Source organism: Triticum aestivum, chromosome 4A (genome assembly GCF_018294505.1).
Source record: "Triticum aestivum cultivar Chinese Spring chromosome 4A, IWGSC CS RefSeq v2.1, whole genome shotgun sequence".
NCBI classification, from domain to species: domain Eukaryota; kingdom Viridiplantae; phylum Streptophyta; class Magnoliopsida; order Poales; family Poaceae; genus Triticum; species Triticum aestivum.
The window spans coordinates 636,667,980-636,694,083 of NC_057803.1; the positions used below are offsets into that span (position 1 = coordinate 636,667,980).

At 42.0% G+C, this 26,104-nt stretch overlaps 1 protein-coding gene and 1 pseudogene across 1 annotated transcript; both read right to left on the minus strand.

The window, feature by feature from the left end:
- Positions 1–3,905: 3,905 nt before the first annotated feature.
- On the minus strand, positions 3,906–19,076 carry LOC123084163 (uncharacterized; annotated as a pseudogene).
- A 1,345-nt stretch (positions 19,077–20,421) lies between these two features.
- On the minus strand, positions 20,422–24,966 carry LOC123082803 (uncharacterized). The gene is made up of 4 exons (XM_044505047.1): positions 23,532–24,966; positions 22,678–22,904; positions 21,591–21,773; positions 20,422–21,323 (listed from the first exon to the last, which is right to left on the minus strand). The coding sequence occupies exons 1-4, from the start codon at positions 24,833–24,835 to the stop codon at positions 21,064–21,066; spliced, it is 1,974 nt and encodes a 657-aa protein (XP_044360982.1). The 5' UTR covers positions 24,836–24,966; the 3' UTR covers positions 20,422–21,063.
- Positions 24,967–26,104: the final 1,138 nt, after the last annotated feature.

A 26,104-nucleotide genomic window follows, 5' to 3' on the forward strand; every position in this document is an offset into this window, starting at 1 on the left:
GCCAGATCCAAACCAGAACCTTCACTGCCTGTCATTTTCCTATCCTCCTGATCTCTTGCATTCAAGTATTTCCCTAACCAACGACTATATCAGCATCCAGAGAAAGAAGAAAAACATACATATTTAGAAAATGGAAGATTTTTTCATTACTCCAGACCTCTCAGTCGAGGATGCACAGCCCAAGATGAAAAGCACAATGAACACGACAAACAATCGTTGTACTATTGGACTATTCACAAAAGAAAAATAGCAACAAAAGCAATGAGATGCATACAAATGCATAACCTATCGACCATGGTCATATAGTACATTAGTTCATTTGAAAGTAAATAGTTGGGATTTTGATGGAAATGTAAAGCACCAGTTATTCACAGCATTGCTTAGCTTTTGTAACACATAATGGCTAAAAGGAGGAACTCTTATGCAGTAACAACTAACAGGGGCTGATCAATAAACATGACAAACAATCATTATGCATACAGAGTTAGAACATGGAAGTTTTTTTATTACTCTAGCTTCTCCATCAAGGATGCACACAGCCCAAGAGAAAGGCACAATAAGAATGGAAAATCATTATGCTATTGAAATGCTGAAGCAATGAGATGCATACAGATCAAACTTTATAAGCATACTGTGATCATATATCAGTGCATTTAAAAACAAATAGTAAGAATTTTGGTGGAAATGTAAAGCACCAGCTATTCATATCATTGGTTAGTTTTTTTAACACATAATTGCTAAAAGGAGGAACTCTCATGTAGAATAAGTAGAATAAAGCCAGTGATTCATAGATAAAAACCTATTAAGTCTGGCATTGCGATTCCACGTGTACAAAAAAAACCCAGAAGTAAATACAAGTGTAGAAGGCAATTAGCTGACATACAGCATGAGAACACACATTCAAAATATGGTCAACCCATAACAAGCTTTCCTGTGAGCAGTAAAAGCAATTTTTTTTTTGTTTCCTTCAAGATCATCTTGTATAAAGATTGCACCTTATTTTTTTTAGTAAAACACCATTGTTTAAATGGTCTCAAATGAAATAATGACGAGAATTTGAGAGTACTTCGAACAGCAAACAGTTCAAGTTCCAACAAGACTATTAGTTTGCATTCGAATGATTACAGTACTGATTAGCAGTTTTTAATACTCTTCAGCAGACGTGAACAAACGATGAGGAACAATTGTATTAGTAGGAATCTCGAAGTTGTCAACTATATAGATTTTTTGGAGGGGTCAGGGGGGAGGATCGAAACATGTATATATATTACTCAAACGTGGCCATTAGGCCGAGGTTTACAAAGGCAAAGCAAGCCATGAGGAGAGGTATTCCTGACATGATATGGAAGCAACCTTATCAGCCAGTTCTCTAAACCGCTAAGCTCAAAATTTAAAATCATTACAAATATTTCGAAAAGTGGCAATGACCTTCATTCCCAAAGATGGCATCAACTATATAGATAAAAAGGCATAACAATGGCTTTCAGTGTACATGACTGTCTGGGGCAGTAGCAGTGTCACGTTAAACTGTGGGGTCAACTAATCATCCAGCTTCCTCAGAAACCATTCCATACAAGAGAATCTCAATACAAAATCCAGAGAACAATGAAAAATGCAGCAATATATTTCACCCAACAGTGGTTTAAGAGATATACAGCATTACCTTCAGAATAACCTTTCTCCAAAGATGGAACATGCTCAGTATTGCTACTAGAGGCCTTTGAGCTCCCTGCAGCATCATTTTTGCCAGTTGTAGCTGTACTTTTGACTGATTCTTCATTTGGTGCACCCTTTGAAACACTACCCAAAGCATTGGTCGCTTCAAGAGCTTTGCTTAGCAAGGCACTTCCATATCTATAAAATGTGCTGGCACACTCCGGAGCAAGTACACCATAATGTAGAACCCTATGTGACACAAATGATATAAATTTGTCAGTGTCTCGTTTTTAAGCTAGGTTATAACATAACAGTAAGGCCATGAACGTTAATGTAATCCAAGATATAACAACACAACCATTTTCTAGACACATGGTGCTAACTGTGTCATGTTGGCCGTCTTTCATAACAACTAACTAGTGCTTGTCGCAGATTCTGAAGTACCGTGCATACTTATAAACTGTACATCGAAGAAATTATTGCATCTAGCAAATACTGGAGAGGAATATAACACTTCTCAAATAGGATAATACATATCCCTCAAGTATTGAGACTCTGATATAATACTCGTCACAGTACAGACATCATAATGGTTAACGGAAGATGAGAGGCCCCAACTCCCAGGTATTTTTATTAGGTAACAATCACACTGGCTAATCGTTGGACTCGCTAATCCCTCAAAATCAACACATACCGTCACGCTTATCAACACATGAGACCAAAACACCACCCCTTGGTAATCACCTTGTCGTAGAACATCTTAAATACTACTCCCTCCGTCCCATAATATAAGAACGTTTCTGACACTAGTGTAGTGTCAGAAACGCTCTTATATTATGGGACAGAGGGAGTACTAAACTAACTACAAATGTCAAAGGATTAATGTAACTAAGGACAGATGAATAGAGCACTGAACTAATTGAAAGTTACTATTGTACACAATCCATCCGTACATACGCTACAACCTGTACCTGTCTTGGAGAAGAAGCAGAATTTAAGAGTAGAACCCTAACCTGATCTTGAGAGCGCGCCTGAAGCAGTTAATGGCGTTGGTGAAGTCCCTCTCCTCAACAGCCTTGCACCCCTTACTGAACAGCTCCTGTGCCAGCTCTAGTGGAGAATGTGGAGTGTAGAAGCTGACAACTGGAATCAGATTACAGAAGTCATGATATTCGAATACCTTCCTTGCCCGCTCTGATTGTATAGTTCGATTGAGAAGAGGCCAGCAGCTGTGTTAATGAAAATGACATTCACTCCCTCGGCAAATCCCAACACTTGCACTGAACTAGTTGCATTCGCAAAAGCATCATTTGGAAGCAAAACATTCAGGTTGATGACCCGGCTCAGTACCCATCGGGCATCGGCGCCGTCACTCAGCACCCTTGACCACAATTTCAGATGTTGATCCAAGTCTTCGCAGACTCCCAGTCCACCATCCTCGGCCAGCATGAGGTTAATTCTCTCCTCGGTGTTGAACTCGCACAAGTTGGGAGGGTTAAACACAGCTAGGCTGTGCCTGACCAAGTCATACTCTTGGATAACCTTAACGTCAGACATGAAGTAGAGTAGAGACCTCCTAACGAGCACGCTGGAAAAGTATTCAAAGTTGCCGAACTCGCCGTGCAACGAGGTCAGCTCGCCCCAGGCGGCAGTCTCCGATGAGTATACGCATGCCGACGTGACATATTGCTCGTCGTCGGAGTCGTCCTCGAAGAAGATGACGCCGAAGAGGAATACCACGCGGTTATGGACATGCTTAGCATTCTTATGAAGAGAAGTATATAAGAAAAAATAGACGTTCCTCACACGAAATCTAGCTTATGTACGAAAAGTGACTGCTTGTATGGTTGTTCTTCCCAAGATATATACTCCATCCGTCCAGAAATACTTGTCAGAGAAATGGATAAAAATGGATGTATCTAGACCTAAAACACATCTAGATACATCCATTGCCCTGACAAGTATTTCCAGACAGAGGGAGTGCATTTTTTTACTTTGGTTTATTCGGTAAACCGTTCGGTTTTTCGGTATATACCATAAAAAATCAGAATTCAAAATGGTATGAAAAGTTCATACCATACCGAAACCATAAAACATAAAAACAATAAATTTGGTTTGGTTTATATTAGGTATATTTTTCGATTTGGTTTAAAAATGCACAGGGTGACTTGCCATCACAGTCGCCTCCTACGCTCGCCCCTCGCCGGTGTTGCGCCCACCCCCTCCCTGTAGAATCAATGTTGAGGACATCATGGCTCACAACCAACGGCAGTGGAAGCAAAATTGGCGATGGTGCTGGTTCCAGCAAAGCAAAACGCCGGCGGCATCAAAATTGCAAAATTGGCGTTGATTCCACCAAAACCAAAAACATCGATGATAGCAAAAATTGGGCGCTGGTTCTAGCAAACCAAAAAAAATGATGGTAGAAAAAATTCAAAATTGGGCGTTGGTTCCAACAAACCAAAATGTCGGGTGGTAGCAAAATTGGGTGATCGTTCCAGCAAAAATTAACGCCGGTGGTAAAAAGTTGGGCACTGGTTCCAGCAAAAAACTAATGCCATCATCGTTGCATCGCCATCGACCGCGCAGTTTCCATCACCTCGTTTCGTTCGATGCGCACCCGGGCAGACCTTTGGTGTTGCGTGTGCAAAACACGGCATCAGGGACGAGAGACGCCCCCTTTTTGGTTCGGTGTTGGGGCACTAACAAGCTCAAGCCCTCTATCTACGACATCGTGGTTCTTACCCAGGTTCGGGCAGCTGGAAAAGTGTAAAACCCTACGTCCTGCTAAATTGTATTGCTGGATGTGATGAACTAGAAGTTAGAACGATGAACTTTTCTTGTCGGGCCAAAGAAAGTGCAGTGGTGCATGGGACATAAACTCTTAGGAGTTCAACCATTATATACATAGCTTGGGCCTCATTTTATACTCATAAGGGGTCACCCCAATGGCTACAACAGAATATGTACAGTACATGTACCTATCACACTAAATACATGGGTATGTGACCCGGGGCGTACACATCTTGTCATGGCAGGCTTTACTGATAACACTCTTTTACCGTGGCGCATCACTATTCACTAGCAAGGTGTCGCACACACGGTAAAAGGGATGGTGATTCACCGTGCGTGCCACCTAATCTGGTTTGAGGCGTGCTCCCCACTTGACAGTTGGATCTGCGCCACTGTCACTAGTATGCCTCTCAGAATTAGCAAGAACAGAAAAACATTTTTTAAACAGTAAAAGATTGAATTAGACCGTAAATGTTTCTCAAATGATGTTACTTGCTGCACATTAGCAGCAGATTGAGATACTAGTATAACTGATTTGCCAACTCCTCTAAGAGTAGAAAATACTGCTTGTCTCTGAAAATTAGCAGGAGTAGAAAATCATAATGCTAAGAAACAGAGGGAAAGATCTTGCAACAGATGCAACATGTAGACCATAAATGACTGGGAACAAATGCACCATAACTTAAAAAATTCAAAATAATATATTGATGCACAAGTGATCCAATCTTGGTCGCTTTCTATTGACCAAGTGATCCAGTTTTGGTTGTTTTCTGGTGCACATCAGCTTAGCACTTGCTGCACATTATCAGCAGCAGACTGAGATATTAGTACAGCTGATATGTACGCAAGGCCTCCTCCTCTAGCAGATCGATACATCACAGTAAAGTTCAAACAACATAAGGTTTTGCGGAGCACGACAAACAACTTGTATATCCACAAGACCACAACAGAAGGCGATGGGAAGGTATCACTGGAAACAACAAATCAATGGATGGGCATCTCGCTGCAGAGAGCCGCTGATGATCAGATCAAATATCTAGTAACCAGATCAAATGCTGAATGACAACAACTTCTATCTTCCCACTTTTATACAATTCAACAGATAAGTATTGATCATTGAGGGAACACAATGAGCAGGGACTAGTAACATCTTGTCAGGACATCCCAGGCATATCTTGGTAGTTTCAGATCGTCTATCTAGCTGATATCATATTTCTTTCACGGATGATGAATCATCCGCTGCAAAAATCTTTGGAGAAGGCGCATACTTCTCATTAGCTGTTTCATGCATGTGCTAACAATCCCAACGTACATTACACCACTTCCGATGCTTCCTGTTGTTGCTGCTGTACACATAGTTGGGGAACGGAAGCTGTGGTTTGATCCGGCCATCTGTGAAGAAGTCAAAGATGCAGCACCTTCCACAGTATTCTTGACGTTCTGCTCCTGACTCGGCATTGAGACAACCTTCTTCATAGTCCTATCTACTCCAGAGCTTGGGGTTGACATTGCTTGCTCCAGTCCTTTAAGCTAAATAAAAACAATTAAGAGATATCATTGTTCCTTACAAGCAAGGAAAAACATCTTCTACATTCACAGAGCACTAGATTCATGGGCAAAACCAAACCGATAACATGAATAAAGTCCATTTTGCTCACCTTCTTCTGGAGTCGAGCCAATACTCTAGTAAGAAAAGATATCTCATCTTCTGGACTGCGATTTCCTGAGCTTCCTTCAGCAGCAGATGTGTAAACATTATTATCAGCCAACAACGCTTCCTTGACGTTTTTCAGATTCTGTATGCTGACTTGCATACTGAAATAGCCTTTGCACAATATGGGATTGCATCCCCAGCCTTGGATGCTAACTCGAAGGCCACACATATGCAGGCATTTCTGGAACTGAATTAAGGTAATCAATAAAGGAAGAATTGAGCTCAAATGCAAAGTATCTATTACAAACGAAAAGCACAATACGAAGGGAAAATAGAGCCACCACATTAGCCTGCAAAGATTAATTATTTTAAACATTAAGTTTAGACATTAACAGACGAGCTTCAAAGATATAAATGTTATACGTATTAACATTGTTATGGACAAACAGGTCAAATGTGTCACGTACAAACATTTAATTCGGAACGAGCCTGTTTGGACATGTTTGGCTGGTAACCGTGGTGCAATCTGATTTCATATAGGCATCCTAAATTACAAACGGTGAAATCATACTTATGTCTTCGATCAATAATATAGTGGGCAAAACATAGTCACGTACTCACGCCTCATACAAACTCCTTCGCATATACCAACATGCACAACAGAAATCAAATAAAAAAACAAAAAGAAGAGCTTGTCTAACCGCGCACTTATCCATGGTGTAATGGAGATTAAATGGAAGCATATACAACTACCATGCTATCACGAGGAAGGCTAGAAAAGAAATTAGAAGCTAGCCAAAATCTCAGTTTGTTGCACGATGATTCCTTCCATATGAAGCTAGCAACCAAGCCAGAGTGCATTTGTGCAAGTAGGAAAAAAATTCACATGGAAATGTAGATAACAATACATAATACGTAGTCACTTATGCATATGTACGAACATATGTACTCATACATTATCTACATGTTTGCATGGTCTTCTAATGCCTTGCCGATGTTGCCGTAGATGGGTGCATGGTCTTTCACCATTACAAAATTCCAAATATGAGAAAATCAATGTCAAATATGCCACATTCGTTTACATTCCGAGATAATCTACAACCCTGATTGTGCTACATCCAGGTTATAGCGATGGGTAGATGAATCCAACTGCTTAATCCATTATCGATACAACATTACTAGGTGAAAAAAGAGGATAAATTTGTCTTAGAAATTTGAGACAGCTCCATTAGATGGATAAAAACACCGGCTATACTTCTATACTAGGGACTCAAAGAAAGAAAGAAAAATCAGCAATTCTGTTTACAACAGAACGACACATGAAATCCAAAATATTTGACTAACATTGTATGAAATTGTTGCTCAAATTTGAAAATAAAAATTAGCATGGATTTTTCATACAAATTTAGTATGCAGTTTGCTAGAGATGTATTTATACAATGAGAGTAATACAATTTATATTCTCTTTTCACCTAACGACGGAAGTCGGGATAACACTAAAACTGAGTTTGTAATTTTATTCCAATCTATGAATAAGGTATGTAGCGAGTGAGGATAGGTCTATTAGGTGGATAAAGAATAAGGTTATATTTTTATACGCGGAACTCAAAAGAACTGAAGGAAAAAATTAATAATTCTGCTTTTCATAAGAACTACACATGAAATCAAAATATTTGAATAACATTTTATCAAATTTGAGAGTACTGTTTTCTTTGTTGTAAAATTTAGACTAATAAATTAGAAGAAATTAGCATTGATGTTCATCAAATTTGGCATGTATATCATTCACTTTTGAACTAATGCTGGGAGTCAGGATAACACTAAAACCAAGTTGTTAATTTAATTCCATTCTATGAATAAGTTATGTAGTGAGATAGGACCAATAATGTATCTGATGTACAATAATGTTAGCAAAATGTAGTCGAATGAATTACGCGTAATGGAATATTTTTATTATAGGAGTTAAATATAAATATAGTAGAATATGGAATATATACTTAGTTGCATGATATCAATTAAAAAATAGGAGAACGAAATCTGGAGAGCATGTTGTAATGAGAAGAGTGAGAAGAAATATTTGGATGAATTATGTTGAAGGCTTACCGTGTGTTGATATAGGGAGTATATATGGGTTATGCTCTAACATGTATGGGTTCAGCAGTAGCAAAAATAGGAGGTTCACATTAATATAACTAGAGCACACTTGAATTAGCATTTACTAACATAATTAATGTGGAACACAGAAATAGTAGAAGAGTATATGTATGCATGACGACTTTTTAGCATGTATGACATTTAGTAAGGAAAGTTCGATTGACACCATTTACGATGTGCACATGTGTGAGCATGTCGTACAAGAGAGAGTGTTGTGCAAGAGTAAAGAATGAAAGAAACAATTTATGCCATTTCCGCCAAAAAAATATGCCAAGTATAATAAGCTATTTTCCTTAGCATTGGCGTGTTTAGAAAGAACACAATCACCATTGTGGACAGGAGATACTGTTTGAGCAGTTTCCACTAAATATAGACCGATAACTACATTGCCTTAGATGAACAAGTCCACCTATACAACAAGCAAAATATTAGCATAAATGGAAGAATATGAAAGCATAAGACTACACCAACCAAAAGAAATAACAAGATTATGCTTATTGATGAAACAAGTGAAGGAGAACACAAGGTTTATGCATGAATAATCAAGGTTTAGTATGAACGATAGAGACCAAGGGGTGAGAAATGCTAGAGAGGAGATGGAGATTAGCACAAAATTCTATTATTTTGTATGTCATAGACAATAATGGTGCTTAGTTATTAATTCAAATCATATTGTATAGATATGTTAACTCCATCTTCAATATGATTTTAAAATATATGTGGAATTAACTTACCAATGCCTTAAGCTGGATAACACTTAGCGCGACGGTAAATGGATGCGAACAAAATAATATAAAATAATTATTCATAATAAATTTGTTGCTATGAAATCAACTATGTATTTGTATTTATACTTATAATGACAAACAACATATCAGAGTTAATATAAAAAGTGAAAATATACATGATAATGAATCACCACGAAGAGGATACAGGATAACAATCCGAATATGGTCAGGCCTAACCAAATGCTCCAAGATGGCTAAAGCTTTAAAGTAGTAACCAATTGTGTTATCCCTGTCCTCTGCAAAAGTAAAAATCAAATTTAAGGCCATGGATGACCATTCACCAGGCTAACACACTAGCTAGTAATGAAATTAACTGAGGTTACCTCTTTTCTTGCAGACTTCAGCTAGAGCATGATATATATTAACTTTCTCCATTGTCATGTCAGGGCTCCTGGTGATTATCGCTCTTGCAACATTCAACATTTTCCAGGCCAGATCCAAATCAGAATCGTCACCACCGCCTGCCACATTCTCATCTTCCTGATCTTTGCCATTCAAGTTTTTCCCTAACCAATGACTATATCAGAATTTACCATAGAAAGAAGAAAGCATTTTTCCTGAACCTAATCAGTATACTATAACCATATACTACATTAGTACATCTAAAAGCAAATAGTTGGAATTTTGATGGTATGTAAGAAACCAACAATTTAATGTTGCTTAGATTTTGTAACACATGGTTGCTACAGTGAAGTCAAATGAACACAGTGAATCATACATCCATATCTACTAATATTTTAGCCTTGTCATTCCAACCGTAAAAGTAAGGGGAAAAGGAGGCAAATAGCTGGCAGCACAAGACACACATCCAACTAAAATATAGTGAACCCATAAAAACTTTTCCGTGAGCAGTTTTACAACATCATCTGGTGCAAATTACACTATAAGAACAATTAGCAAAACAACATTTTATTATATGGTCACATGTGAAATGTTGATGAGGATTTTAGAGTCTTCCAGAAAGGCAAACAATTCAAGTCCAAGACGAAACTATTACTTTGCATTAGCATGAGCACAGTACTGATTGGTTGTTTATTGGGTATACTCTTCAGTAATTAGTACGCATGAACAGACCATGAGAAATGATGGTAATCAATAAAGGGTTGTCAACTACATAGATAAAAAAGGCAAATTATGGCTTTTCAGTCCATATAACTATCTTGTGCAGTAGCACACTCTGGAAACCATTCATACAGCGGCTTTCTCTAAGAAACCATTCCATAAAAAAAACTAGAGAACATGTAAAGTTGAGCGATGTTTCTCACCCCACGGTGGTGGAAGTGATATACAGTATACCTTCTTCAGCATCAACTTTCTCTGAAGGTGCTTGCTCAGCATTGCTACAAAAGGCCTCTGAGCCCTCAGTATCGTCTTTGCTGGCTGTAGCCGTACTTTTGATTGATTCTTCATTTGACGAACTCTTCCAACCATTTCTGGAAGGATTGGTTGCCTTCATAGCTTTGAATAGAAACACACGTCCACATCTGTAAAATGTGCTAGCAGACTCCGGCGATACTGGAACCCTATGCGACAAACAAGAAATAAATTTGTGAATGCATCCTTTCTAAGGTTATAACATAAACATAAGGCCACGAGTGTTGTCGAGGTAGAATAACATGACTGTAATTATTCCATCAACCATTCTCATGACACGACGTGCTAACTATGTTCTGTTGATTGCCATTTATAGTTTTATAACATCTGACAAGTACTTGCACAGAATATTAAGTAAAATTCTGAAGTACCATATGAATAAACTACACGGTGATGAAATATTTACAACTAGCCAGTACTGGAGAGGAATATAACCCTTCTCAAACGGGATAACACCTATCCTCAAGTACTTGGAGTTTATTTGATGCTCATCGCAGTACAGACATCATAACAAAAGATTCCAGCTCCCAAGTTCCAAATATAGTCATCAGGTAACATTGACTAATTGAGCGGAATAATCCCTAAGATACCAACACACGCATAATGCTCACTTATCAAACACATGAAGCCGAAACACCCACGTGTTAATCAACCTTGTCATACAACATCATAAATCCTACTAAACTTACTACAAATGTCCAAGCCTCAAATCAACTAATGACACATGAAAAGAACGCTCAAGTGTCTGGAATAAGTGGAGTTTGGGATTAGAAACCTAACCTGATCTCAAGGGCGTGGCTGAAAAAGTCAGTGGTGTTGGTGAAGCCCCCCTCTTCGATGTCCTTGCACCACTTATCAAACAGCTTTCGCGCCCGCTGTAGTGTTTTATCCTCCTCCTCACCACCCTCCTCCTCAGTAATGTTCAGTGGCGGCAGCACGTCATGATGTTCATCTCCGAGTGCTTCCAGCCTAGAACGCGGAGTGTAGAAGCCGATAACTGGAACCAAATTACAGAAACCATGATTATGGCATACCTTCCTCACCCGCTCCGAGTGTAGCTCAATTGTGAAGAGGCCAGCAACCGTGTTGACAAAAATGACATTTGCTCCCTCGGCAAAGCCCAGCACAAGCAAACTATAATCTGCACGAGCGAGAGCACGCATTGGAAGCAAATTTTTCAGGTCGATGACCCGGCTTAGCACCCATTGTGCATCAGTTCCGTTACTTGCTACCTCCCTTGACCACAATTTGAGATGTGAATCCAACGCTTGGCTAACTCCCAGTCCACCGTCCTCTGCCAGAATGAGGTTAAGTCTCTCGGAGTGGGGTAGATCATAGTCTGGTGGTTCGAACACATTCAGGTCGTGCCTTGCTAAATCGTACTCCAGGATCGACCCACCGGTGGCCATGAAGTACACCAGAGACCTCACAACGAGCACCCGCGAATAATATGTAAAGTCTATCAAGAAATCGACGTGCATCGAGGTCAGCTCGCCCCACGTGCCGGTATCCGACGAGTATACGCACGCCGACGTGACATACTCCACCTTGTCGTCAGTGTCTTCCTCGACGGAGAAGACGAAGACCAGGCAGAAAGGACCCCCGAGGCAGTCACGGTGGTCGCACGGGTCCGCTGCGCACAACACGGCCGTGTTCGGCTGGAAAACTAATGGCACTAACAGAAAGTTTATAATTTTTCTAAAACTAAAAGCAAAAAGAATTAAAAAATAAAGCAAAAAACAAAAGGAAATAAATAATGCAGAAAACAAAACAAAAAACTGGAAAAAAATAGGGCTCACCCCTATAATATTTGTTATGACTAACTAAAATTACCAAATTGAGTATAATGATAAAACACAGTAATATTAAATAGCAGGAAAAAGATTGACTCAAAAATCAATTTTTATAGTAAAGTTATTCATAAACTAGTGATTCACACAAATTTTAAAAAAATCAAATTTAAACTATTCAAATTTTAAAACTAATGGCACTAAGAGAAAGTTTATAATTTTTGTGACCTAAAATAAAAAAGAAATCACTACAAAACTATAAGTATTTAGTTCTAAGTAGAAACAAAAAAAACAAAAAAACAAAAAAAGTGCCACCTACTGGGCCCCACGGCCTGAATACGACTAGAAACCCTACCATGGGCCAGGATTCAGGCCCGCGGGAGGCCCAGTAGGCCCACAGGCACAGATTGCAGTGTTAGGCCCGAAAGCCTGCTTTAGAGAGGAGCTCGAGAGGGAACCCTCTTCTTCTCCTCTTTTTTTTCTTCTTTTTTTTCTTCGATCTTCTCCTCTAGCTATTCCTTTCTTGTTCTCCTCTTTCTTCTTCTTCTTCTTCTTCTTCTTCTTCTTCTTCTTCTTCTTCTTCTTCTTCTTCTTCTTCTTCTTCTTCTTCTTCTTCTTCTTCTTCTTCTTCTTCTTAATTTTTATCGGGAACGAGGGTGTCGAGGATCGCCGAGGGGTCGAGGATCAGGAACTAGGGTAGAGGGTCAAGGGTCGTTAAGGGGTCAAGGGTCGAGGGTTCGAGGGTTCTATAGGGTCGAGGGTCGAGGGTTCCAGGGTCGTCTAGGGGTCGAGGGTTCCAGGGTCGTCGAGGGTTCGAGGGGTCGAGGATCGCCGAGGGGTCGAGAGAGGTTTCCTAGTGTCAAAGTATTGAAGAAATCCATGCCTTCATCATTAGCCAGAAGTAACCAGGGCATGTTGGTACGAAGTTCTGCAAAGTTGTTCTGGAATGGAGTCCCGGATAGGATAATCCGCCTTTTGGTACGAATTCAGCAAAGGCCTTCCAAATAGCGATATTCGGAAGGTTCTTGCTGAACTTTGTACCAAAAAACAAATTATCCTATCTGGGACTCCGTTCCAGAACAATTTTGAAGAGCTTCGTACCATCATGCACATGTTACTTTCGCCTAATGATGAAGACATGGTTTTGTTGAATCCTTTGACACTACGCAACCTCCCGACCCCTCGGCGATCCTCTCAAACATGAGAGGAAGAAGAGGATCGCTGAGGGGTCGAGGGTTCCAGGGTCGTCGAGGGTTCGAGGGGTCGAGGATCGCCGAGGGATCGAGAGAGGTTTCCTAGTGTCAAAGTATTGAAGAAATCCATGCCTTCATCATTAGCCGGAAGTAACCAGGGCATGTTGGTACGAAGTTCTGCAAAGTTGTTCTGGAATGGAGTCCCGGATAGGATAATCTGCCTTTTGGTACGTTAGCGAAGGCCTTCCAAATAGCGATATTCGGAAGGCTCTTGCTTAACTTTGTACCAAAAAGCGAATTATCCTATCTGGGACTCCGTTCCAGAACAACTTTGAAGAGCTTCGTACCATCATGCACATGTTACTTTCGCCTAATGATGAAGACATGGTTTTGCTGAATCCTTTGATACTAGGCAACCTCCCGACCCCTCGGCGATCCTCTCGAACATCAGAGGAAGAAGAGGATAAAAAAAGAAGAGGAAGAAAAAAAAAGAGAGAACAAGAAAGAATAGAGGAGTTCTTCTCCTCTATTCTTTCTTCTCCTCTTTTTTTTCTTCTTCTTCCTCTTTTTTTTATCGGGAACGAGGGCCGTCGAGGGACATAGATGTAGTGTCGTCATTGTCGATATATACCCCCTCCCGATAGCTTACTATGATTAGGTAGCTAGATCTACATTTGGCACTAATATATCCATCTGTCATGTTTGAATAATAATTGCCATGTTGTAAATATTTGTAGAAACTATGGACACCGCCCTAGACGAAGCAAAAGAAGCGTTGTTGAGGGACATAATCGCAGAAGGAAGTGATGCCGTCACGTTGTTTCTCAACGAAACCGATGGTCTGGAAGGAGAGGGTGAACAAGCTGGCTACGGTGACCTAATGCCGGTGCAAGAAGAAGCACATGAGGACGGCTCCAGTGACCCAATGCCGGTGCAAGAAGGAGACCGTGATGACGGCTCCGGTGACCGAACCGAGTCCGGCCAGGTATATATATTAGTTAAGCCTGTGCTGACTAGCTGATTGATGCATTCATTGTTTTGGTATGTACACATATTAATTAAGTCTTTGTTCTTTTTTCTAGCCCTCCGATCGAGCACAACTTCGGTAAAGAGACGAGGCCCGAAGAGAAAGTTGAGCTCGGATGAAAAGTTTGAGATCATAGCAATCGCGCCCGACGGCCGACCGATTGAACCCCTCCGGACAAAGAGCGCATTTATTGCTCAGTGCGGGGTTCTGGTTAGGGACAAGATCCCGATAAGCATCCAGCAATGGTTTAAGCCGGCTACAGAAGACCCTGAGGTGTCTTATGTCAATGATATGCAGAAAAATGATCTTTGGACTGAGTTGAAGTCAAATTTCACCCTACCGCCAGAGGATAATCCAGAGAACCCAGTTAAAGAGAAATTAATCAAGTCTTTTGCTCTTAAGAGGATGGCAGAACTATTCAGGAGGTGGAAGAAAGAGCTGAATAAGTTTGTCGAAAATAATGAGACACCAGAATTCAAGGGCAGATATGAGAAGATCAGAGATCACTGGCCCGCATTTGTGGCCCAGAAGACATCGGAAAAGAGTAAGAAGATGTCAGTGACAAACAAGCAAAATGCTGCGAAGAAGAAGCTTCACCATCGCACGGGGTCAGGTGGCTACCTCGTAGCCCGGCCTAAGTGGTCCAAGACTGAGAATGATCTGGTTGATAAAGGGATCGAACCAGAGACAATTAACTGGCCAGACCGTTGCCGGACTTGGTTCTTCGGGGCTGGCGGAACCTTGGACCCTGTAACAGGGAAGTGCATTTGGACGAACGATCAAATGAACATACCAGTCAGGAAGCTTAAGCAGTATATCGAAGCAGCGCAGGAAGGGACGTTCTTTCTAGACAGAGAGAACGACGAGCTCACAATGGCCCTCGGGAATCCTGAGCACCCTGGATGGACACGAGGCACGCCAGGCTCCATTCCGTGGAAGGTTGGGTTTCCGGACGCAGGCGGTTACAAATCCCATGAGAGGAGGAAAAAAGTGCAGCAGACCCAAATGCAGGCGCTGCAAGCAAGGGTAGACGCGATAGAGGAACGAGAAGCAAATCGCAGCAAACGTACTACCGAAGCCTCCCCCGAAGCTACCCCGCCATCTCAGCGCAGAAGCAGCGTGGCTTCCACCGAGCTGCTTCAGCCGGAGCATGCCTTGACGGCTCCTGCCAGCTATCCCGTGGATGCTATCACGGAATCTCAAAATTGCCACCTTATGACGCAATGGATGAATTTGAAGGTCAAGGCGGCTGTTGGCTCTGTTTATCCTACTGAACCCGGCGCAACTTTTCACTGCCGGCCGATTCCAGAAGGATATGCTAGGGTGATGGTGGATGAAATAACGGAGGGATTTGAGGACCTCCAGCTTGACCACCCTACCGGTGAAGGGGAGACTCGGCTGGGGTCTGCTCTGAAGACTCCATGCCTATGGTGGAAGGAGCTCATCAACCTTCCGAACTGGACGCCTCCGCCTCCTCCTCCTCCTCCGGTGAGTCAGGGCACTCCGCCTCCTCCACCGCCTCCTCCTCCGGCGAGTGATGACCAGGGCCCTCGGCCGGCTCCTTCTCCGGCGCGTGGCGGCACTCCGCCTCCTTCTCCGCCTGCGCTGACGCACCCGAGCAGCCAGCCTCCTCCTTCTCCGCCTCGTCAGCAAGGGCGGAAGAGACCTGCCGCCGCTCCAGCTGCTCCGGCGCGTCATAGTCCTTCTCCTCCACCTCGTAAGCAAGTAAAGAAGACAACCGGTCCGTCTGCTCGGTCGGCGTCTAGCAGTACAACCAGAGGCGGGAGGACATACAGATTCGGTCCTTCTCTGAAGACTCCAGAGAAGTTACCATATGAGAGGACCCCGAAGGAGAACGCCGAGATCGCGCGAACCGAAGTGGATGATTGGTTTCAAGGGTTGAGAGCAAAGAGACATCCACCTCCGGAGGAGAAGGTAGATCCGGTGAAAGTGAAGCGCACTCTGGCTGCCCTGACAAAACCACCGAAGTCTCCGCCGAAAGGAAACTATGAGCGCATTATTGGAAAGGAATTTGCCGAAGCGGAGCGGTCGGGAGGTACTGTCAGTGATCAAAGGCTGAAAGAACGACGAGCTGGGAAACAAATTGCCCAGCTCGGCGAACAAGAGAAGCAATCGTGCCCCCCGCTCAAGGTGCCTAGCCACAACGTCGCTAATGATCCGAGGATGGTGCCCGGTTATAGCAATCTTGCATATTACCTGCCCGACGATGTACATTATGAACCCATGGACATGCAGATACAAGGATACGAGTACGGGAAGCCTCTCGTCAAAGATGAAAGATCTCTATCAACGATGATGCGAAGATTGCATGATTGGTACTTGAAAATCTGCAGAGACTCTGGGGGGAGGAGTTCTTTGTATGTGAAAGTTAAAAAGGAGCATGACCTCGTTGGAATTGAACTGTTGCCTATTCCATTTGAGGAGTTCTATCAGTTTTTCAATCAATTGGCCCTCGATAAAACAACGGTCGCCTGCTACTGTCTGTAAGTAGTACTACTTCTGTCATTAAGTTTCTCTATATAGCTTAGCTCTTTCATTGCATGTATTTATAGTCATCCTCACTATATTATGCAGATTGAAGATCGCCGAATTGAAGAAAAGACAAGTCGGTGATATTGGGTTCATTAACACATATCTCATAGATGCAACTCAGGTTAAATTTCATGCCGCAGCTACCGAGCCCAACTTGCTACGATCGTTCGTAATAAATGAAAACAAAGATATAATACTCTTTCCTTACAACTTCAAGTGAGTGTTATTGTCTTGTGCGTATTCGGTTTCCCTTATATATTAGTCAAAGTTATAGTAATGTAATTGATGAGTTATGCATGCGTGTGCAGTTTCCACTATATTCTCCTAGAGATAAAGGTTGAGCAGGGACTAGTAACCGTCTTAGACTCAAGACGAAAAGATCCCCAGGACTATGCAGACATGACTCAAATACTCAAGAAGTAAGTTAAATCGATCATTATCCACCATATCAACAACTTTGTTCATTTCCTGATATATCAAGTAATTGTTTTCTTTGTCCGGCAGGGTTTGGAGAAAATTCACCAGAAAAGCTCCGGGACTGCGAAGGAGCTGCAATTTAGACACCCGAAAGTAAGTACTATAGTAGCATTTTAAGCGCATCTACTAGTCATTCAAGCGCTAGTTTCATCAATAACATTTGGCATTCTTGCTTATCAGTTTGATTAACCTTTATTTCTTGTAAAGTGGTTGTGGCAGGAACAAGGGAATGATTTCTGTGTATACTACGTTTGCGAGTCCATCCGCCACACGACCTGTGAGCGGGGCTACACTGACGAACAATATGAAGTACGTAAATAACAACATTCACAATTTTATTTTATTACCATCATTTGTGTTGAGTTTCATTCATTCATATATATATGTATTGACCCCCTTCTTTAAATTAGATGTTTCGGAAGCGGGATGAACTCCTAGCACCAACTCACCTGCGAGCAATTCAAGAGGAATTGGTGGCATTCTTTCTTGACCACGTGATCCCTGAAGACGGAGAATTCTATGTGGACCCTGAGTCCGTATGATTATATTTGTAAGAGATAATTATTGTATATATGTAGCCGGTAGTGTCAGATAGATATACGAGAACTTGTTGTTCGACCAATCTCTCGGAGAAGGAGAGATGGTCGATATCACTTCTCTATATACGTATGTATAGTACGTAGGGTCGACCAAGCACGGACATAAGAGAGGACACTTCTCTCTATTAATTATAGCTAGCTAACACAATATATGAAATACCTAAATTAACCCCCCAAAACCCCCAAACCCTCCCCCCCTTTCAAAAAAAACAAAAACCCCAGCCACAGAAATGCTGATGCGTGGATGCCTATTGGTCCCGGTTGGTACCACCAACCGGGACCAAAGGGTCTCCTGCCTGGGCTCTGCGCACTGCCCACGTGGAGGCCCATCAGTCCCGGTTCTGGATTGAACCGGGACTAAAGGGTCGGGGCATTAGTACCGACACTTTAGTCCCGGTTCAGGAACCGGGACTAAAGGCCCTTACGAACTGGGACTATAGGCCCTTTTTCTACTAGTGTAAATTACAAACGATGACATCACGCTTATGTCATCAATCACTAATATAGTCGACAAAACATAGTTACGTACTCATGTCTCATACGAACTCCTTCACATATACCAACGTGCACAACAGAGATCAAATAGAACAAGCAAAAAAAAGAGCTTCCCTAACCGCGCACTTATGGATGTTGTAAAGGAGATTAAACAGAAGCATATAAAACTACCATGCTACCACGAGGAAGGCTAGAAAACAAAATTAAAAGGTAGTCGGAATCTCAGTTTGTTGCACGATGATTCCTTCCACATGGAAGCTAGCCACACAAGCCAGAATGCATTTGTGTAAGTAGGAAAAAAACTTTCACATGGAAGCCGCACAAGCCAGAGTGCATTTGTGCAAGTAGGAAAAGAACTTTCACATGGAAAGGTAGATAACAAGTATTTTCTTGAAATACTGGATATACATATTACGTAGTCACTTATGCATATGTACGCACATATGCATACCTTATCTGCATGTTCCGCAAAGCTTGAAAATTAGTGTACCTTGCCGTCAATGGGTCCATGGTCTTTCACCATTACAAAATTCCAAAAATGAGAAAATCAATGCCAAATATACCACATTCGTCTACATTATGAGAATACCTACAACCCTGATTGTGCTACGTCCAGGTTAGTCCAGGTTATAATGATGTGTAGATGAATCCAGCTGCTTAATACATTGTCGATACAACTTTAATAGGCGAATAAAGAGGAGAAGCTTGTCTTAGAAATTTGAGACAGCTCCATTAGATGGATAAAAAACATGGCTATATTTTTATAGGTGGAACTCAAAGAAATAAACAAAAATTAGTAATTCTGTTTTCAAAATAACTGCACATGAAATGAAATATATTTGAATAACATTTTATGAAAATTTTAGTCAAATTTGAGAATAAACTTTATTCAAGAACAAAATTAGCATGGATTTTTCATTCAAATTTAGTATGCAGCTCGCTAGAAATGTATTATACAATAAGAGCAATACAATTTATATTCTCTTTTCACCTAATGATGGAAGTCAGGATAACACTAAAACTGAGTTGGAAATTTTATCCATTCTATGAATAAGGTATGTAGCGAGTGAGGATAGGTCCATTAGGTGGATAAATAATAAGGTTACAGTTCTATACACGGAACTCAAAAGAAGAAATGAAGGAAATTTTGTAATTCTGTTTTCATAAGAACTGCACATGAAATCAAAATACTTTGTTACAGGAGCTAATTATAAACATAGTAGAATATGGGAAGTGAAATATATGGTTAGTTGCATGATATTGATAAAAAAAATAAGAGAATGAATTCTGGAGAGCATGTTGTAGTGAGAAGAGTCAGAAGAAATATTTGGATGGATTATGTAGAAGGTATGCTCTAACATGTATGGGTTCAACAGTAGCGAAAAATAGGAAGTTCACATTAATATAACTAGAGCGCACGTAAATTAGCATTTACGAACATAATTCACAGGCAAAATGTGGCACACAGAAATAATGAAGAGTACATGTATGCATGACGACCATGTAGCACGTACAACATTTGGTAAGGAAAGTTGGATTGACACCAGCTACCATATGCACTTGAGTGAGCATATCATACATGTAAGCAAAGCAGTGTCGTACAAGAGTAAAGAAAGAAAGAAACAATTTATGCCATTTCCGCAAAAAAAATATGCCAAGTATAATAAGCTATTTTCCTTAGCATTGGCATGGTTAGAAAGAACACTATCACCATTGTGGGTAGGAGATAATATTTGAGCAGTTTCTAGTAAATTTACCCAGATAACTACATTGCCTTAGATGAACAAATCCACCTATACAACAAGCAAAATATTAGAATAAATGGAAGAATATGAGAGCATAAGACACTATCACCATTTGTACAGCTAACCAAAATAAATAACAAGATTACGCTTATTGATGAAACAAGTGAAGGAGAACACAATGGTTTATGCATGAATAATCAATGTTTAGTATGAAAGATAGAGACCAAGGGGTGCGAGACGCTACAGAGAAAGATGGAGGTTAGCACAAAATTCTTTGATTTTGTATGTCATAGACTATGGTGCTTAGTCATTAATTCAAATAATATTGGATAGATATGTTCAACTACATCTTCAATATGATTTTGAAATATATATGGAATTATAACCTACCAATGCCTTCAGCTGAATAACACTTCGCGCCGTTGCGAAAAAATAAAATAAAATAATTATTCACAATAATTTTTTTCTACAAAATCAACTATATATTTATATTTATACTTACAATAACATACCAACATATCAGAGTTAATACAAAAAAATGTGAAAATATACATGACATCACATGTCTAGCTGTACAAATGTGCGGGCCACAATGCTAGTTACAATAAACAAGCATTATCTACCTGATATTTTCCTAAGGTGATCACAGGTTGTCCCAAAAATATACACTATATGTGGATTTAAGCTGGTTAAAGAACCCGTGCAAGATTTGGGTCAACACAAATTATTTGAAATCATGTGTGGCTAATAAAATGGAAGACAACTTTAGCCACCAAAATCTTCAGCTAAACTGACTAAATGTATCCCTAAAACCACAGTGATACACCACCAGAAAAATGAAACGGCACTTGGGTTGTGAATATCCTGCTTTGTACTACTACTATACAGCAGAGTGATTGACACTATAATCAGTTTATCACCACGAAAAGGATACAGGTCAACAATTCGAATATGGTCAGGCCTAACCAAATGCTCCAAGATGGCTAAAGATTTGGAGTAGTAGCCAATTGCGTTGTCCCTGTCCTCTGCAAAAGTAAAACTCAAATGTGAGGCCATGCATGCCCATTCACTAGGCTAACACACTAGCAAGGTTTCTGGGTCGATGAGTTGTTCTGGGGTAGCGACTCTTGAATAGTCGGCCCTGCAGTTGCGACTAGTCGCGACTCGTTGACTAGTGACACGTTGTTGGGTCGACTTTTTTTTTACGACTCATCGACTAGTCGGCGACTAGTCAGGACTAGTTGTTCGACTCAAAAACAGTGCACACTAGTAACGTACATAACTAAGATTACCTCTTTTCTTGCAGACTTCAGCTAGACCATGAAATATATCAACTTTCTCCATTGTCATGTCGGGGCTCTTGGTAACTATCGCTCTTGCAACATGCAACATTTTCCAGGCCAGATCCAAATCAGAATCGTCACCGCCACCTGCCACATTCCTATCCTCCTGATTTTTGCCATTCATGTTTTTCCCTAACAAATGACTATATCAGAATTTACTATAGAAAGAAGAAAACATTTTTATTTAGAAAATGGAAGAGTTCTACTATTCAGGGCCTCAGAATGAGAGGATGCACACAGTCCAAGAAGAAGAAAAACAGCAATGAGATGCATACAAATGTGTAACTATCCAACATAATCAGTACAATATGATCGTATACTACATTAGTACATTTGAAAGCAAATAGTTGGAATTTTGATGGTATGTAAGAAACCAATCATTTAAAAGCATACAAAAGCTAAGCAATATTGTAACACATGGTTGGTAAAAGGAAGTCGAATGAAGTGTGTGAATCATATTACCCATATCTACTTAATCAGGCCTTGCCATACCAACCGTACAAGTAAGGAAAAAAGGAGACAAATAGCTGGCAGCACAAGACACACATCCAACTAAAATATAGTCGACCCATAAAAGCTTCTGTGAGCAGTACAAAAATTACACTACAAGAACAATTAGCAAAACAACATTTATTAGATGGTCACATGTGAAATGATGATGAGGAATTTAGAGTCCTTCAGAAGGGCAAACAATTCAAGTCCAAGACAAGACTATTTACATTGCATTAGTACGAGCACAGTACTGATTGGTTGTTTATTGGGTATACTCTTCAGTAATTAGTATGCATGAACAGACCATGAGAAATGATGGTAATCAATAGAGTGTTATCAACTATACATCGATAAAAAGGGTAATAATGGCTTTTCAGTCCCATAACTGTCTTGTGCAGTAGCAATGCCAGGCTAATCTGTGGACTCAACTAATCCATCAGCTTTGTCTAAGAAACAATTCCATACAAAACCTAGAGAACATGTAAAGTTGAGCGATGTATGTCACCCCACACTCCCACTGTGGTGTTAGTGATATAGAGTATACCTTCTTCAGAATCAACTTTCTCTGAAGGTGCTTGCTCAACATTGCTACCAAAGGCCTCTGAGCACTCACTATCGTCTTTGCTGGCTGTAGCCGTACTTTTGATTGATTCTTCATTTGATGAACTCTTTGAACCATTTCTGGAAGGATTGGTTGCCTTCATAGCTTTGCATAGCAAGGCACGTCCACATCTGCATAATATGCTAGCCCACCCCGGAGATAGCGGAACCCTATGTGACAAACAAGGAATAAGTTTGTGAATGCATCATTGCGAAGGTTATAACATGAACATAAGGCCATGAGTGTTGTCAAGGTAGAATAACAAGACTAATTATTTCATCAACCATTTTCATGACACAACGTGCTAACTACGTTCTGTTGATTGCCTTTTATAGTATTATAACATCTGACAAGTGCTTGCACAAAATACTAAATAAAATTCTGAAGTACCGTATGAATAAACTACACGGTAATGAAATATTTGCAACTAGCCAGCTGTACTGGAGAGGAATAAAACCTTTCTCAAATGGGATAACACCTATCCTCAAGTACTTGGAGTTTGATTTGATGCTCATCGCAGTACATATACATCGTAAGTTCGTAACAAAAGATGCCAGGCCCCGAGTTCCATATATATATATAGTCATCAGGTCACATTGACAAATTGAACGCGTGTCATGCGCTCACTTATCAAACACATGAAGCCGAAACACCACACTTGTTAATCAACCTTGTCATACAGCATCATAAGTCCTACTAAACTAACTACAAATGTCAAAGCCTCAAATCAACAAATGACACATGAAAAGAATGCTCAAGTGTCTGGAATAAGTGGAGTTTGGGATTAGAAACCTAACCTGATCTCAAGGGCGTGGCTGAAAAAGTCAGTGGTGTTGGTGAAGCCCCCCTCTTCGATGTCCTTCCACCACTTATCAAACAGCTTTCGCGCCCGCTGTAGTGTTTTATCCTCCTCCTCACCACCCACCTCCTCAGTAATGTTCAGTGGCGGCAGCAGGTCATGATGTTCATCTCCGAGTGCTTCCAGCCTAGAACGCGGAGTGTAGAAGCCGATAACTGGAACCAAATTACAGAAACCATGATTATGGCATACCTTCCTCACCCGCTCCGAGTGTAGCTCAATTGTGAAGAGGCCAGCAACCATGTTGACAAAAATGACATTTGCTCCCTCGGCAAAGCCCAGCACAAGCAAACTATAATCTGCATGAGCGAGAGCACGCATTGGAAGCAAATTTTTCAGGTTGATGACCCGGCTTAGCACCCATTGTGCATCAGTTCCGTTACTTGCTACCTCCCTTGACCACAATTTGAGATGTGAATCCAACGCTTGGCTAACTCCCAGTCCACCGTCCTCTGCCAGAATGAGGTTAAGTCTCTCGGAGTGGGGTAGATCATAGTCTGGTGGTTCGAACACATTCAGGTCGTGCCTTGCTAAATCGTACTCCAGGATCGACCCACCGGTGGCCATGAAGTACACCAGAGACCTCACAACGAGCACCCGCGAATAATATGTAAAGTCTATCAAGAAATCGACGTGCATCGAGGTCAGCTCGCCCCACGTGCCGGTATCCGACGAGTATACGCATGCCGACGTGACATACTCCTCCTCGTCGTCAGTGTCTTCCTCGACGGAGAAGACGAAGACCAGGCAGAAAGGACCCCCGAGGCAGTCACGGTGGTCGCACGGGTCCGCTGCGCACAACACGGCCGCGTTCGGCTGGAACACTGTCTCGTAGTCGTACGCCGCGGGCACCGGTACGTGGTGCCGGACGCCCGTGGTTGGCTCCCACAGGAGGAGTTCCTGCGTACCATCGCCCTCGGAGAGGAAGAGGGCGCGGCCATGGCGGCTGTCGAGGGCCCGCCAGAACTGACGATGCGGAGCGGCGAGGGAGAAGGATGATGCGGTGGTGGGGATGAAGCGGGGGATGACCTCGTCGTCCCAGTTGTGGAGGAAGCCGAGGACAGGGGGTGCCCCGTGGAGCTCGTGGAGGTGGCGGCGGAAGGCGCGGTGGGAGACGATGCCACTCCAGGTCTTGCAGACGAGCGAGGCGCGGAGGAGGCAGGCCGGCTCGTCGGGCGGGAGGCGGAGGAGGATCTCTTCGACGAGCTCGCCCGGGAGCGCCGGCGGCGGCGGCGCTGCCATGGTGGTTGCTAGATCTGGGTCTGTGTCCGGGAACGCCGGCGGCGAGGCTGCGGCCGTGGTGGTCGCTGGGGTCGGTGTGGATGTGGATCTGGGGGCCGGAGGAAGAGAGTCAAGTGGTTGGGTTCAACCAGGCTGAGAGGGCGTGGAGGCGTGTGGAAATCGCTTCCCTTGTAGAAAAAAACTGAAACTGAAACTGGAAAATTCTGCAACATTTTTTTAGGGAAAAAATAACTTCTAGTATAAGTTTTTCTTCTAGATGATCTTTTGAGCAAGGGATAGAATTCTAGAGACCATATGAATTTTGGAAGAACTCTAACATGATCTTGATCTTGGAGAAATTCTTATGCGTCCTCCGTGAGCCTTCCCTCACTACCGGAAAACGGGCATACGCCGACGGCCAAAGCTATGCCTACGGCTGCCGTCGGCCTAGTTCGAGATATGCTGACAGCCCAGTCCTGGCCGTCGGCTTAAACTGGCCGTCGGGTTACATGGACCTATGCCGACGGCCGCCGTCGGCACATAACGGCCGTCGACCTAGCCGCAGACATGCCGACAGCAGCCATCGGCATAGATAGGCCGTCGGTATAACTGTGGGCCCGGCGACCCCGCCGGTGACTAGTGGCTAACGCCGTCAAACCTATGCTGACGGTCTGGACGGGCGGCCGTCGGCATATCTCCGCATGCCACGTCACCGATCCGCGGCGAAGGTATGCCGACGGCAGCCGTCGGCATATCTGCCACGTCATCGATCCGCGGCATGGCGCCCATCAGAACTCTGCCGTATCTATGCCAACGGCTTTGCCGTCGGCATAGCTATTTTTTTTACATACTTTTTTTTCCATATGTTTTAATGCTTTTTTTACATACGTTTTTTTGCATATGTTTTTATGCTTTTTAAAAAATATGTGTTCATGCTTTTTTATGTATTATATGAATAAGTATGTAGTTTTTAATTTTTTCCATAGATTATGAATATATATATATATATATAGTTTGTATTTTTTTCGAGTACATTAATAATATGCTGTCATGTTCTTTTGAATATAGGTCCTTAAATTTTATCAAAATCAAAAACAGCTATGCAATAGAAGTTGAGTGGCGGTTGCAAACGCCCGGCACCCGTCTCCGGAGTGTGACCCCCTCACGTCCGCGGTGTGCCCCCCTCACGGACGGCGCCGCCGCCAGCATTTGGAGGGCGGAAACAGCCGCATTGGGTCTATACGGAGGGGACGTTGCTCTCAAGTGTTTCTATGGGATGACCTACCACAA